This window comes from Sceloporus occidentalis, unplaced genomic scaffold (assembly GCF_023333645.1).
Source record: "Sceloporus occidentalis isolate IW3139 unplaced genomic scaffold, rSceOcc1.0.p SCAF_2, whole genome shotgun sequence".
Taxonomy (NCBI): Eukaryota; Metazoa; Chordata; class Lepidosauria; order Squamata; family Phrynosomatidae; genus Sceloporus; species Sceloporus occidentalis.
This window is the reverse complement of record NW_028316982.1, coordinates 53,487,377-53,503,128: the sequence shown is the minus strand read 5'-3', so window position 1 is coordinate 53,503,128 and position 15,752 is coordinate 53,487,377. Positions and strand designations below refer to the sequence as shown.

Here is a 15,752-nt window from a genome sequence, read left to right as displayed (position 1 = left end):
TACGATCACCCACACATTAACAGCTACTGAATTCAGTTTAAGGGTTGTATGTAGAAAAATGTTTTCCAGCATCAGAATGATGACAGTGGTGGTGGTGGTGGTGATAATAGAGGACTAAGCTTAAGATATTAGATGTTCCTCAGTTAGGAATTCCAAGTTGACATTTCCTAGTCATCAAGGAACAAGCAACATTTTTCAAAGGTGAAGTCAGCTTCCCTTGGCTGGCCTTGGCCTTCTGTCAATTTTCCTTAAGGAAACAGCAATCTCATCATCTCTAGCAGGATGTGATGGCCAAGGTACATGGCATTTCTTTCTTTCTGTTTCTTGATTCAGTACAGGAAGCACAAGAAACTACAAGTCCCATATTCCCTGGTAGGAAATTATATCCCAGTATTCAGGAATGTCATGTCAGGTGTCTCTTCTGTATCTGTCTGGAAAGCCTGCAACCACTGCTAGTCACCCTGCATCTTCTCCAATGTGTTTTTCTTGGACATGAGAGAGCAAGATTAGAAAGGAAAACGATCTAATGGCCATAGGTAGTGGTGAATCCTGCTACTATCCGGCCCTGAATTTGGAAGGAGCTCTATCAACAAGTTTCTGAGCTGTAGTTCATACTCTGAACATACCCACTTTTCAATTCAACTCTGCCTATACTAGGAACAAGTCCAGATTCCATGTCAGCAGTAGGCCTTGTATTGCAAGACTTACAATAGGCCTTGCAGTACAGCATGGATGGTGTTCTTGTTCTGCAAACTAGCAGATTTTGAGTTGAATAAATATAGGCCCAGTACAGACTGGCGCAAAGCACCGACCCGGGGGCGATTTTAAGGCTCAGAAGAGCGGAGCGTTTGCACGCTCCCGAGCCCTACCGCGCTGTCTGGTGCCATCATGGACGGGGGCGCCATGATCACACACACGTAGCGCAGCATCCAAATAGTGCCACACCGCCCATATGTTATTTTTGCACATGAGAGCGGCAGTGGCACCCTGCACACAGTGCAAAAACAACCCACCAGGAGTGGGTTATTTTTAAGCATCACGGAGGTTGCAGCATTTGTTTGCTGTGGCTTCCATCTGGAGGAGAAAGGGGCAGCCTCTGGGCGCCCCTTTCCCCCAATCTGTACCGGACCATTGTCTATCCACTGCACACAAACTCATCCTAGGAATTTCAGTTGCCTCAGAGCTTATAGGATTGTGCAGGTGTTCCTTTGAATGTATCTGTAAAAGTGTGTATAATCAGTATGTAAGAGCCAGTGTGCTGCAGTGGTTAGAGCAGCACTGAGAAATTTTAATTTTTGGAAGAAAACTCCCAGAATGCACCAGTCAACCTAACCATATGAGGAATCTGCAAAGTATAGGTTCATCTGGTGGGGACACAGGAAATGCCCCTGAGAAGCCTACTCTGAAACTCTCTTCTTAGAGAAGTTAGACTGACATCCTCCCTACTTTCTTTTTGCAACAATTAAAAGCTTTTTCTGTCTCTCAGGCATTTGATTATTAACTAAAGAGATTATCACACTAGGCTTTAAAACTTGTATTAAAGCTGTAGAATAGTGCCTTTGGCAATACTTATTGCACGACTTACTCTCCGTCTCATTGCTCCTTCACTATCAGCTGTTGTTAAAGTGCCCCTTTTCATTGACAAGGAAAAACCCATCAATAAGCTCCCAATTGCACTGCTATCCAATTACTCTTCAGGTGTGACATGTCACTGCCATGTCAGTTTCAATATTGGCTGTTATACACTGTCAGTATCTCTTCCCCTTTCCCCTCACTATTCCCAAGCAGTCTGATTTTCTTTACTTTTTTCAATTTAAAAAAAACAAACCTTAAATTGTATTAGCATAACTCTGGAATTGCATTAAAAATTAAACATTTTTTTAAAAAACCAAAAAGCATGCTGGGTAGGGCATAGGGCAAGGAGGCGGGGATAAAGGGGAGTGCACAAAAGAGCTCAAGGGACTGTCGATGGCAGAAACATCTCCCGTCACAGTATTGCAGAGATGTGCTATAACGGCTGGTCCCAAATTGGTATGTTTCATTTTCTTTAAAAAATGCAACTGCACTGAGAATGGGACTTGTGTTATAAGGTCCCATATAAGGCCCATTTTGCCGAAACAATTGCTGGATCCTGCTAATTGTTGTGCTGGGTGTGGGTAATGATATATGTTTTAATTTGGTTTAAAATGGTTATATTGTATAATCTTGTTTTAACTTTTGTGTCTTGTGAATTTTTAACAATACATTCTTTTTTTAACTTGTTGTAAGCTTCTTTGAGTGCCAGAATGAGAAAAGGACAAGATAGAAATAATGATATTGATGATGATGATGTCCAAAAAGTAAATTTTTCAAGTTTTGGGTTAGAGCACTGGGTGAGGAGTTGAGTGATCCAATTTGTAGTTTCCCCTAAGCTATAAAACCCATTGTATGACTTAGAGCCACTCATTCCATCTCAGACCTACAGCAGAGGGTGATTGTGAGGATAACATGCTAAGGAAGAAAGCCTTGCATGCTGTTGTGAGGTCATTGGAGGAAATAAATATAACTAAGAAATAGATAAATGTTTGTGTAGGCTCCATTTACACTCAGGAGCTTAAATCCATTTACAAGAGTAAATCCATTCACTCAAGGGAATTGACTTAAGTGTGATGTATCAAGTTCCCATTTATCCAGTGGGTATACTCTGGTTGGGATCACTGAATTTAGTCTATAGATCTTCCCTATTCAGTGGATCTTCCATATTCAGAAGTCATTGCTGCATGCACCAAATCGAGATAGGATAGGAAATAGGGCATGGACAGTAAGTGAAAACAGGCATAACCCCATTAAGTTCCTGTTCCCAACATTCAAATGAGCATCTGAACATTTTTTTTTTTGGCTAAAGAGTTCATTTGAAAGGGAAATGTACATCTCAACTTGAGATGTTTTATGCCATGAATGAAGGGACTAATTGAAATTACTCCCCACTTCTTCAGATCACTGAGAACAATTTTCACACATTCCTCTTTCCCTACTATTCCATAATGTGTGAGGCACATGAGATATGTCAAAACAAAATCACCTATGTTGTTGACTTGCTGGTGGCCCATGGTGTCTCTTCCCATTTTCTCTGACAGAATCTACCATTCCTTGTGTGTGGCTTGCAGATCTTCCGCAGCCTGAGCATTATATGGTGCTTTTAGTGGCAACAGGGACACTTTGAATAATGGAGGCAAGGAGACGAGGAGAGGGTTGGCTTTTTTCACCTGGGTGGCAATATTAATTGTCCTCTCCTGCTTTTGTTCTGGTTCAAGAGATGAGTGTCAGTGGAATACTAATTTGTACTAAAAAGATACTTAAATCGTGCCCCATTTTTTCTACACTCAAGAAAACACAGAGAATATATTGTGTACAGCAGTTTTGCACCATTAAAATAATTTAGGAGATTGAGAGACAGGTAGCTCCATGCCGCCCGTCTTTGCCCCGAATTGGTGCTGCAGCAGCCGTAAGTTGCAACACTGACGCAGTGCCAAAAAGAAGCTGCCTAGAACGGCTTCTTTTTTGCAGCGCCATAGACAGGAAAGGGTGCCACCATGACGACACTTCCTGCCAGTGACGTCTAAACACTGTGCGGTGCTTGCATCATTATGGCAGCTCCCATGTGGGCAGGAGGCCACCACGATGGTGCCACTGTTCCGTATTAGGGTTCAGGAGCATGCAGTTGCTGTGCGCTCCTGAACCCTAATTTTGGCCTGAGGACAGGGCTTTCTGCCCATCAGTACCGAGCCTTAATCTGCATTCTTTGTATACATTATCATTCAAAGAATTAATCTTCCTTGCCACAGAATTCTGGGACACTTACAACTTTTTAAAGTACTGTATTATGTAATCTTAACCTTAATTGTTTGGGAGGGAGGGAGGGAAGGAAGGATGTTCCATCTTTATAGATTGTTTGTCTATACAGAGTAACAAGTTACATGCAATTGCAGTGACAAGTCACACTTTGGATGTGCATGTAATACAGTTATATTTCAAAAATAACAAGTAGAAATTGGGCTTTTTTGGTGTAAATACTACAGTTTTTAAAAAGAACTTCAAAGTTAATTTTAATAATATTTAAGGGACTTTGGAGGCATCTACATATACTGCCTGAGTTTAAAACAGCATTAAAGACCAGTCTCTTCAAGCAGGCCTATCCAAATGATTTTTAAACTATGAATTTTAAAGTATGAATTGATCATTTTTAATGTGTATTGGTTTTATATGCTCTTTTTAAGTGATGTTATGTGTTTTAACTTGTGTTGCATGACTTATCTGTTACTGTATTTTAATAGTTGTTCCATGTATATAATTGTACAATTATATATGATTATTAAGTATAGTAGTTGCTGTTTTTATCATCATTATTATTATGGCAGATTTTCCCACATTTAATGCCATTTTCTCATAACTCCTAAGCCCCTCTTCCCCCTGAAAAAATGTTATGTAACAGAATGAGTGATGAATCACATTATTGAGATTGTAATGTGATTGACAATAAATTACTGGGAAGCTTTTATATCAAGTTACATACAACAAATCACTTTCAAAAGGTCATTTTCTGAACTCCAGGTATTAAAGCAACCAAAATACTAGCTGTAACAAATCACGTCTAGTGGTTTAAGATCAAATCTTCAGATCAGATGAAGGTAACTTTATTCCAATGCAATAATTTCTATCCTACCTCTCCCTATTCCTCTTCAACTAATTTGTTGCTATATTGGTTGAATTCATTTGCTGGCTTTGCACAGGAACAATAAGAAGCATGATTTCTGATTCCATCCTACTGTAGATTTGAAGGTAACATATATTTCTAAACCTCCTAAGTATCCCTTGCCAGGTTGTTGCAAAGTGAATTCATATCCCATTGGGGACAAAGACAATAGGAATGTCTCCAGAAGAGAATAACAAAAATGTAAAAAGAGTCTGGAAACAAAGCCATGTGAGTAACAGTTGAGAGGTCTTGGTAATTTTAACCAGAGGAGAGAAGTGCAATAACATCCCAAATCCACCAAATAGTGATACCTTTATTGGCCAGCCAGAATACACAAAATACATGTTGCAAGTTTTCAAAGCTCCTCTGGCTTCTTTATCAGGCAAAGACAGTTAAATATCATAAAGGAGGGGGGAAATGATGATGTTGGTCACTTTCTCTTTAGATCCAAATTGCCTCATTCCTTTGTAAGGCCACAAGCCCCTTTGTTAGGTAGAGAGCTCTCTACCCAACAAAGGAGCTTGTGGCTTTGCAAAAGACAGAGGCAACTTGGATGTCAAGAGAAGCAGCTCTTTTTGTCTTGCTAATGAACTCAATTTCCCCCCTGAAGTACCCACCCACATGGCTGCAGGAATGTCCCTCCAACAACAGCTGAACTGAGAACAGCAACTTCTTCAAAATGTAGGCTTGTGACTAGCATCATCATATATATTTTTTGCTCCTGTATTTAACATCTTTGCCTCATGAAGAAGCCACTGGAGCTTCGAAAGCTTGCAACATGTATTCTGAGCATTTTGGTTGGCCAATAAATGTATCACTGTTTTGTGGATTTGGGTTATTGTACTTGCTGCATGGCCGACACGGCTACCCCTGGATATGTTTTCCAGAGGAAGAGAAGGCAGAGAAATGGCATGATAGCCATCTTCAAATATCTGAAAAGGCTGTTTTCACGTGGAAGATGGCCCAAGCTTGCTTTTTGCTTCTCCAGAGGATAGGACCTAACCTGATGGAGTCAAAATTCAAGAATGGAGCTTCTGACAAACCATTAGAATTTCTTAAGAGAAACCGACTGCCTTGGTGGATAGTAGGCTCTCCTCCTTGAAGTTTTTAAAACAGAGAATGGATGGGCATCTGTCAGGGATACTTTAGCTGTAGATGTTCTCCATTGGCAATGGGTTAGAGTAAAAGAGCCTTGGTGTACCTTCCAACTCTGCAGCTCTCTGATTCTATAAATAATCTCTTCATTCTTTCCTGCCCCGTGCGAGAAGAGAGCCTGAGCTGTTGTGGCTTCTTGTCTTTCAGATTTTCCTAGCTGTAGCTAATTTTGAAGGGGATGAAATGGGTCAGGAGTTTTCTGTAATTTACAAGTGGAACTACAGAAAAGAGAAATTCATCGTGTACCAGAGGATTGTCACTCATGGAGCCAGGGACTGGGAGTCATTTGTCATTGATGGGGAGGCCTTCCTTGCAGTGGCTAATCACAGAAAAGGTATCTAGGCATTAATGTGCAATGATGCTAATTGGCATGTGCAAAATCCCTTTCTTTTGCGCTTCATAGTCACAGCCATTGGGGTTGCACCTTCTTTCCTGTCATAGACCCCATGCCTCTAATAGATGCAAAACATGTATAAAGTCTAAAAGTCCAACCTCTAGCATGCAGTGATAGTAAAACTTAGCATTTGATGGTTGTATACCGGTCCAAATTATTTCTTGAATTTGTACTCTACTATTCTCTGTTCTATAGAAGACCCAAAGTAGCTAGACTTTGGGATGAGGAATATTTGGTCTTCCAGCTCTTTTGTCCTACAGCTTTCATCAGACCCACCCAACATGACCAACAGTAAAGGACTATGGGAATCAAAAATATCTGAAGTATCCAATATTCCCTGCCCCAAGGTTTAGCTATCGTGGGTAGAACAAATGGTTATATAGCTGATGAAATGCACACAGCTGCACCTATCTCTCTCTTATGTGCAGCCTAGCTCCCATTTTTAGGAATAGTACTTCAGTTTGAAAGGACCCGGTTCCAGGCAAGCTTAAGCCTGGAGCCTGTCATTTGTTGACTTTTTGTTTGTTTGCCTAAAAATGACAGTGGTTGGAAGAAAGTGAACAGAAAGGAGTGCCCTTCACCACCCCCATGATGCTAGAACAAGAGATCATCTAATGGTCTTGTAATGTAAAATCCAGATAGAGAAGAGAAAATACTTCACATAATGCAGAATTAACATGTAGTAATTACATAATTTTTAAAATTTGTTGCCACAAGATGTGTTGATGGCCATTAGTTTTAAATGAAGTTAGACAACTTGAAGTTGGAAAGGCCTGCCAATGTAGTCCACTTAGTCCAGGGCTGAGGATACTTTGATCCTCTAGTTATTGATCAACTCCAGTTGTCACCAGTATGTGCCAGCATGGCTAATGACGGAGGATGGTAAGAATGGTGGCTCATCATCATTTGGAGTACCACAGATTCCCCAGCCCTGATTTAACCACCAAATATCAATTTCTTTGGAGGTTGTGTTTGTGCTTTCTTGGAGTTAACCAATTTGTCACTGCATTAGAAGATCCTTTGTCTGGTCCATCTGGGGTTATGTTCTCATGAAACTTCAGAATTAACTCTGCTACCAAGAGGCACTCAGTGTTGCTGTAACTGTTGGTACTTTAGCCCAGTGGTTCTCAACTTTTGGTCCTTTAAAATTTTGAACTTCATCTCTCAAAAGCCCCAGCAAGCATGGCAAACGGCCAGAAATTCTAGAACTGAAGTCCAAAACATCTAGAGCCAAATGCTGAGAAGCTCTGCTCACAGATGGAGATTGCCTTTGTAATGCTAAATGCAGCTTTAAGAGGTAATTTTAAAATGAGAGAGAGAGACTATGACATGAAAAACTCCCCACCCCAATGGTCCAAACATTGTTCATCAACTGATGTCAAGCTTTGAAGTGTTCTATGCCAGCTTTAAGTCATGATTGTTTGTAGGATGGGTTTTTAAATACCAGACAATATTTGTTAAGGAATGGATGCTTTTCTTTTTATATCACAGAAGATCTTTCAAATTTACACCTGTAGTGCATGTAACAAGCGGTTTCACATATTTACAGGCTGACCACTATCTGATATCTCCTTTCTGGGTCAGGACCAAAGAATAAGTGATAGAGTCACTTCTAAATGTTTTTACTCTTTAAAAAAAAGGGGGAAAAAAGAAGCCCCAAAATAAGAGTACTTGATCCAGCTTGGAACTGCTGCCCAATGGGACATGTATTTATATTATCATTGATTTATATGGGCCAGAATATACTATTGCAGTAATGAATGCACAACCTAGAGTTATGCATTCATGGCAGATTTCTATTCATACTCATGTTCCCTATATATTTGGTAGTTTAGGGAATATATTTGTTTTTGTTGTGTGCTTTCAAGTAGTTTTGCAGGGTTTTCTTGGCAAGATTTGTTTGGGGGGGGCGTGGCTTTGTCTCCCTCTGAGGCTGTGAGAGAGAGTGACTTGCTTAAGATCGCCCAGTTGGTTTCCATGACTGAGCAGGGAATCAAATCTTGGTCTCCAGAGTCATAGTCCAACGCTCAAACCACTACACCACACTGACTCTCTAGACTAGAGAATATGCAAGGACTGTAAAACTCCTTAGTCCCCGCTTACCTGGCAGCAGCAACTAGTAATAGAGGGGCTTATTCTCTTGTCTATAAGGAAGCAGCTGACTGACATTTCCACCCCTCTGCCATAAGTGATCACAAGTATGAGGAGGAATTATAAGAGGGACCCTGATTCTAACTGTCATAATAGAGATCACTTGCAAGACAGGAGTGGGAATGTCAGTCAACTGTTTCCCGATTGCACAGGGGATTGAGCCAGGGGACACCACTTAGATATGTAACTATGGTAGTTACAGAGCTAAGTAGATGATATAGCATTGTGGCCATGATTTATATCCTACCTTTCTCCTGAATGAGATACTGCAGTTTCTGTTTTATTAAACTTTCCCTCCTATATAGTTTTCCTACTACAAATCATATCAACTCCAGCAACTATTTTCTTCCAAAGTTTGAATTGCCGTGAATAGTAGCAACTTTGGAGGCCTTTTGAATGAGCAACTGGGATAAGAGTTCTTATCTTATCCCAGGACACTTCCTCCTCCCATGTCATAATCCCAAACCAGTTTAGGGACCCTGTAACTTCATTTATTAAACAAGACAGTACTGATTCTATGATTCTATATGTGCTTAATGTACTGTGTAGCCTGGCTCCTGTAGTTTGAGCAGGGTGACATCAGTGGTCCGTTTTCTTCCCACTGTAACCATTGTTCATTCACTTGGCCATTGGACCCAATCTGCATAGTTGGCCAATGACTGTGGCCTGTTACAGACAAGCCAAAATAAAGCTGCTTCGAGTCACTTTGGAGGTATGGTATTTCAATGATGCATACATCCGAAGAGTCCAAAAGCTGCACCAAAGCGACGCTCCAGTCCTAAGAATTGGAGTGCAGCTTTGGTGCAGCTTCCAGACTCTTAGGACTCATGTATCATTGAAATACCATACCTCCAAAGTGGTTCGAAGCAGCTTTATTTTGGCCTGTCTGTAACAGGCCTGTATCTCCTTCTCCTTGCTCCTTTCAAAGTCCACTTCTCCACTTGGAGAAAAAGGTGAATAGCAAGCAATAGTAAAATGAGGAGAAGGTTCAGGGAGCCCAATAGTGTGTTCTCAGGTAGGTGTGGGCCTAAGCAGGTACCCAATAGACCAAACCCTCGTATTAGACATGAAATAAGACCAGTATAAAACCAATCAAGGGGTTCTCAAATCTGTCCAAGCAAATTACATACTAAACTTTTACTGAAAATATTGTTTGTAATATCAAGTTAGAATAATCTAGATTCAAATCAGTAAGATATGAGCATCAAAGGCCTATCTAATCTAGCATTTCCTTCCATGGATGGCAAAATACCTATGGAATGGTCAACAGCAGACTATGAGAGCAGCAGGCATGTTCTATTTTTTTTTTCCTCTGTGATTTTTGCCTCAGAACGTAGGTAAACATCATGATAAAAAGACATTAACTTCATTACCTTCCTCACACCTGTCTAATCCCCTTTTAAAGACACTGAACAAAAATGGAATCTTCTTACAGCTTTCCAGGAGGGCCAGTGTGGTTTGAGCATTGTACTACAACACTAGAAAGCAGGGTTCAAATCCCTAAAGGTAAAGGTTTCCACTTGACATGAATGTCTAGTCATAACCAACTGTAGGGGGTGGTGCTCCTCTCCATCATCATCATCATCATCATCATCATCATCATCATGTGGTCAGCATATGTGCACCAACTGCTATTACCTTCCCACTGATGGGGTGCCTATTTATCTACATGCATTTGCATGCTTTCAAACTGCTAAGTTGGGAGAAGCTGAGACTAGTGACAGGAGCTCACTCCATCATGTGGCACTTGGATCTTGAACCACCAGCCTTCCATCCTTATGATTGTCAGAATTGGCATCTTAACCACTTGAGCATAAAGGCCCACTGAGTGACCTTGGCCAAGTCACACTCTCTCAGCCCCATTGGATGGCAGAGGCAACCCCGCTCTCAAGAAACTCACCAAGAAAACCCTATGATAGGTTCGCCTTAGGGTCTCCATACATTAAAATGACTTGGAGGCACACAACAAGAACAACTCATCTTCATACAGTGGGCTTTGAAGGAATGCTCATGCAATGGTTATGCTGCCACCCAGTGGAGTCTAGTAACAGAATAATCTTTCTGTAGAAAGAACAATGTGGTTATTTTTCACTTTTAAATGAAGTGTTACATGGAAAGAAAAAATGTTAATATTTTTAGTTCTGGCTTAAACATAAAATAAATAGAGATATTAGGAACATAACCTGTATCATATCAGTCTTATTCTCTTTGATTTTGCAAATGAAAAAGAAGTGGCAAATGCAGTATGTCCCAACCCTTGTTCCGCGTGCATTTCCCACATGCTCTGCAGCCGCTCCAGGAAAATGAAAGAAATAAAAATGATCTATCCCATCTTCCTCCCTCACCCCCTGTAACACTACTCCTAAACACCATTAATTTGTAGGTGTAGGGTAGGCCTCTTAAGGGCTCAGCCATAGAAATTGATTCTAAAAAGGGTTCCACGAGTCAAAAAGGTTGGGAACCCCTGGGCAAATGTATCAGTATTCTTCATTCTTGCATGCTTCCCTCCTTTTTATTGACTGTCTATATGCCTGGTGTCAGATTTTAATAAAATATTGTAATCACTGAATACACACACACACACACACACACACACACACACACCTTCTAATTTCAAAAGTCACAGAAATCTCAGCAACTTACCATGATCCATTGTGAAATAATTCAATTATAGGAAGAGAAGGAGAAAGAAATGGGAAAATCCACATACAATTGTAATCTATAGAAAGTGAACCTTCATTCAGTACCTCCTGCCTTACACTGACTTGGTTTCAGCATAACCATAAACTATGGCTGAGTGCAGGCATAGGGAACTTTCGATCATCCAGATGTATAGAACTACAGCTCCCATAACCACTTACCATTGAGTACGCTGGCTGGGGCTTTGAGGAACCAAAGACCAGAACATTTAGAAGACCAAATATTCCACAGCTCTAGCTAGAGGGTCAGCACAATCCTTCCTCTCTTTTTATCTTCTGTAGCCAGAGGGAAGAGAACAGAAGCTTATATTTCCAAACGTATTATGCCATGTTTTTTCATATGTTCAGCCAAAATGTGAAGAGATGAGTGGTCTCCTCCATTCTCAATTTTATTAGTTTCCTATATATAATGGGTAATAATTGTTAAATGAAAGTCCTCCACTATTTGTGGATGCTAGAATCCTGATTTTCCAGGATTCTGACCCACATGGAAATAATCCATGGATAGTATAATGCTCCTTTTTCATATTCATTGCCTTCCATTTATAAGAACTGTGAAACCAGGGATAAGGGGGGGGGGGGCAGGACTACCCTTCTCAGCTGTTGGTAGAACATGTGAAAACAATTCATGAAGAGGGTTTCCAAGTTCCTCAGTATGTCAGAACATTTGGAAGTCTGCTAATTTTAAATTGGCCTCTCTCATACCCTTCAGAGGTGCTGGTCAACAACTCCCAGAATCTCACAGGTAGCTGGAAGTAATAGTCCAACACACTTTGAGGAACACTAGCTTGGAAAAGGCTGGTTTAAACTTTGTTGGTTGTTCTTGCATGCCTTCAAGTATGTTTCAACTTATGGTGACCTTAAGGTGAACCTATCTTGGGTTTTCTTGGCAAGATTTGTATGGAGAATTTGTATTCTTAAACTGAACAAACCAATTTAAAACAATCAGAGTTTCTTGTGAATTCAGATGTAACAGATGAACAGTAGAGCTAAGATATAGTTTAAAGCAGGATTGAAAACTTCCGGTCTTCTCTTTAAAGCCGAGCAAAGAAAAGAGAAAGGATGCTCCATGTGAGCTGAAATCCTGATTCCAGAAAAGGGTACTTATTCACTTAAACTAAAACCATAGTCTGCCGTTATATATGAAAAATCCTGTTGTCTTTTGACTAAATCTTTTTAGATACATTGAATCATTAGGATCTTCTTTATACTGGCAGATAATGGAGCAGTGCTGCTCCCTTATATCTGTTTCCTTTGACTAGACCAGTGGTCCCCAAACTGTGCCCTATAAGAGATTTTCTACTTCAGCTCCCAGAAGCCTCAACCATGTTGGCCAATAATCTGGGATTCTGGGAGCTGGAGTCCAAGATCCCTTAAAAAGCACAGTTTGGGTATCACTGGACTAGACTGTCCTGATGACACAAAATTCCAACAACCTTACCTAAGCGAGGACAATCGATAACATATATAAATTTAATTTCATTCCAATAGTGTGAAAATTTTCATCTATTGTGTTTTATCACTTTTGGTGCCATTTTCATGCAACTTTTTTTCCTTATTGTTCTCCAGGGGATAACCACAACATAGACAGTGTCATATACAGGTGGAACTCCAGGAAGGGCCTTTTTGAAACCAACCAAACCATTCCTACCTCAGGTGCCTATGACTGGGAGTTTTTCAGTATTGGGCCTTATTCCTTCCTAGTGGTGGCCAACACATTTAATGGAACAACCACCAAGATCTACTCTCACATTTATATTTGGCTGAGTGGAACCTTCCAGCTCTTCCAGTCAATTCTGGTAAGGTTTACACTGAATATTTGAAAAATCACAGGTGTCAGTAGTTTCTCCTGTAATCTAGATTGCAGCTATCTCATATTGTCATTGTATTCATAGTTGCTTGACCTTGTGGCCAATTCCCTTTGTACTTAGCTGGGCTGGTCCTTGGAGGACAAGCCACTTATTTTTGTTCATGCTTTGAATATCATGGAAAGAAGGAAAGTACTTACTACTAAATAAACAAACAATAAAACACTCATCCAAAAATGGTCCAGGCACTTACAAGCATGAGATGGCACTTTTCTTCCATGACAGGCAAACGAGACCTGGGCATTGTCCATACATGGGTTTGTGTGCCAGTCTAACACTCATCTCCACTCACACCACACCAAAAGCTGAATTGATAGTCCACATTAGGAGAATTGGATCAGTTATGCAAGCCAGTATGATTTATGGTTCAGAAATCAGTAAAATCAGTTTTCTTAGTCATGGAAGTACAGAGCGGGGGGGGGGGGGGGGATGAATCTATGGATCCTTCACATCCAAAAAGCTAGTATGAACAGATATCTAAGTATTTGTACAAGTATTTGTGGGAGCTAATAGTCTCTGTATGTAGACTGGTGCTTATGCTAAATTGTTTTTCTTGAGATGTTTTAGGATGCTTCCTATACACATTTGACCAGGCCAGGTACATCTTTCTACAGTTGCTGCTCATTTTTGGCAAGTAGTTTCCTTTTGCCTTTTCTTTTGGCCTAGACTTTTGGTGCTGCTGATTGGGAGGTCTTTCACATCCGAGACAGAGTTTTCCTTGCTGTGGCAAACAGCCACAGTTATGACAGTAGATCAGTTGCCCCCAACAGCTACCATGCCATCAATTCTTCCATCTATGAACTCAACATCACTGCACAGATGTTTGTCAAGTTCCAAGACATTCTTACCTACAGGTACGCTTTTGTTATATTGCTCAAAACACTGACATTGTCGCATTAGCATAGATCAGAGGTGGGAAATGTGTGGCTCTGGCACTGCACATGGCCCCTGGAACTTGTGTCTGTGGTCCTCAATGCCTCAGAATTCTTATGACTGCACTTTTTCTGCTGGGAAGCCTCCAGTGGTGTCAATTAATTTAAAAATGAACAAACAGGTTGCAGAGACTGTTGCTTTATTTAATCCGCATTCATAAGGTCTTCAAACCACCCTGGCCTTAGGCAACATCTTTCTTGCTGCCTTTGTCCCTCAACTATCATAGTTAAAACTGAACTCATCACCAAATCCATGCCCATAAGTTTTGCATTTCTATGGCTATTCCTGCAATCTGATTGTAAAAATCCTTCTTAGACACTAGTTTACTCCAAGAATATGAGGAAGTAGACCTAGTCTATGAAAGCTTATGGTACAACTTCTTTTGCACAATTAGATTAAAAGGTGCTACAAGTTCCCTTTGCATGATGTTTAACACAGACACATTCATTTTCAAAACTTTCAGGATATTAGTTTTCCTTTTTTGAAAAAAGCATTTTGGGCAATCTCTGTGGCCCCTGGAATGTCCAAGGGGCACAAATTGGCCCCAGGGAAACAATTGCCCAACTCTATGCAGTTTATCACACTGGGGCTAATTTCAGCATTAAAGAGAGATTAAAGCGCATTTAAAGCATCCCACAAATAAAGTGAAAATGGCTTAGTAATTGTGCAAATGATTATCATACACAATTCATAAGTAAAGCGATATCAGAAATGCATTGTCTCTGAAATCCCAAAGGTAAAAAGATGTGTGCTAATGCATCTTTGTGACCACTTTAATGGTGAGTTTTGTGCGATGTCATGTGAAATCGGTTTGCATAATTATGTGATTTTTCTGGGAAATTCATGGGATAAACTCCTGATCTGCTTCATGTGATAAACTCCTATGATGGAAGAAAGGGTGTGAAATTGCTGCTTCTCTCCCCTCTCACCCCAGAATATTTTGATTCTTTTTTCAGATTGTATGAGTACATTCTGAATTATTTTCAATTGCTCTTGAAAGAAGAAATGAATAATAACAAGAATACTCCCTTTTCTAAATACAAAAAATAATTTTGAAAAAATAAACCCCAAACTCAAAATAATCTTGCATTTTAATGAAAAAGAAAACAGTACTGTATATTCACTGGCTATTGTAGGACTATTTGTTGCAATCTCTTCCTGTTTGCTCGTTTTCTCTTACAGTGCTCTGGACTGGGAGTTCTTTTCAGTGGGAAAGGATTACTTTTTGGTGGTAGCGAATTCCTTTGATGGTGTGACCTACTCTGTAAACAGTATTATTTACAGGTAAGATGCTGGGAGTGCAGCTCCTGAAATGTCACAGATTGATTCATATGTCAAATATTATAGAGAAAAATCACTAGTAGCTTTGTTGGGCAGGGCTGATTAATTTCTGCCATCACTGTAGTCTTAGCCATTGAGCTATCTTATAATAGTCTCCTTCACAAAAAGGAAAACGTGTGATGGAAATTAATCTTCTTTGTACCTTTGTGTCTGCCACTGAATTATATGTTGTCCAAAAAACCAACAACAACCCAAAAACAAAACAATACACCACCAAAAAACCCCGCTAGATCATTGGACAGACTCAAATGAAGTATCTAGATATAGTTCAATGATTTCCTTTTCTTCATACCTCCTGGCCTATGCTTTCTGGATTTATGTTATCCATGAATTGTTTAATTCACTCTTGAAAGGCATACTTTTTCAGATAATTAAGTAAAGGCTGGCTTATATGTATATGTTCATAGCTTGATAAACATAGCATGAATGCCCTATCACAGATCAGTTGCCAGGGACAGAATTTTCTCATCATCTGCTCT

The 15,752-nt window shown here is 40.1% G+C and overlaps 1 protein-coding gene across 1 annotated transcript in view; it reads left to right on the top strand.

Moving 5' to 3' along the window:
• TSPEAR (thrombospondin type laminin G domain and EAR repeats) overlaps positions 1-15,752 on the top strand; it is a 59,577-nt gene that overhangs the window by 41,742 nt on the left and 2,083 nt on the right. Inside the window, exons 8-11 of the mRNA XM_089509401.1 lie at positions 6,035-6,221; positions 12,701-12,930; positions 13,666-13,853; positions 15,115-15,216. Of these exons, the coding sequence (XP_089365527.1) occupies positions 6,035-6,221; positions 12,701-12,930; positions 13,666-13,853; positions 15,115-15,216 (707 nt within the window). The remainder of the gene's footprint in view (positions 1-6,034; positions 6,222-12,700; positions 12,931-13,665; positions 13,854-15,114; positions 15,217-15,752) is intronic.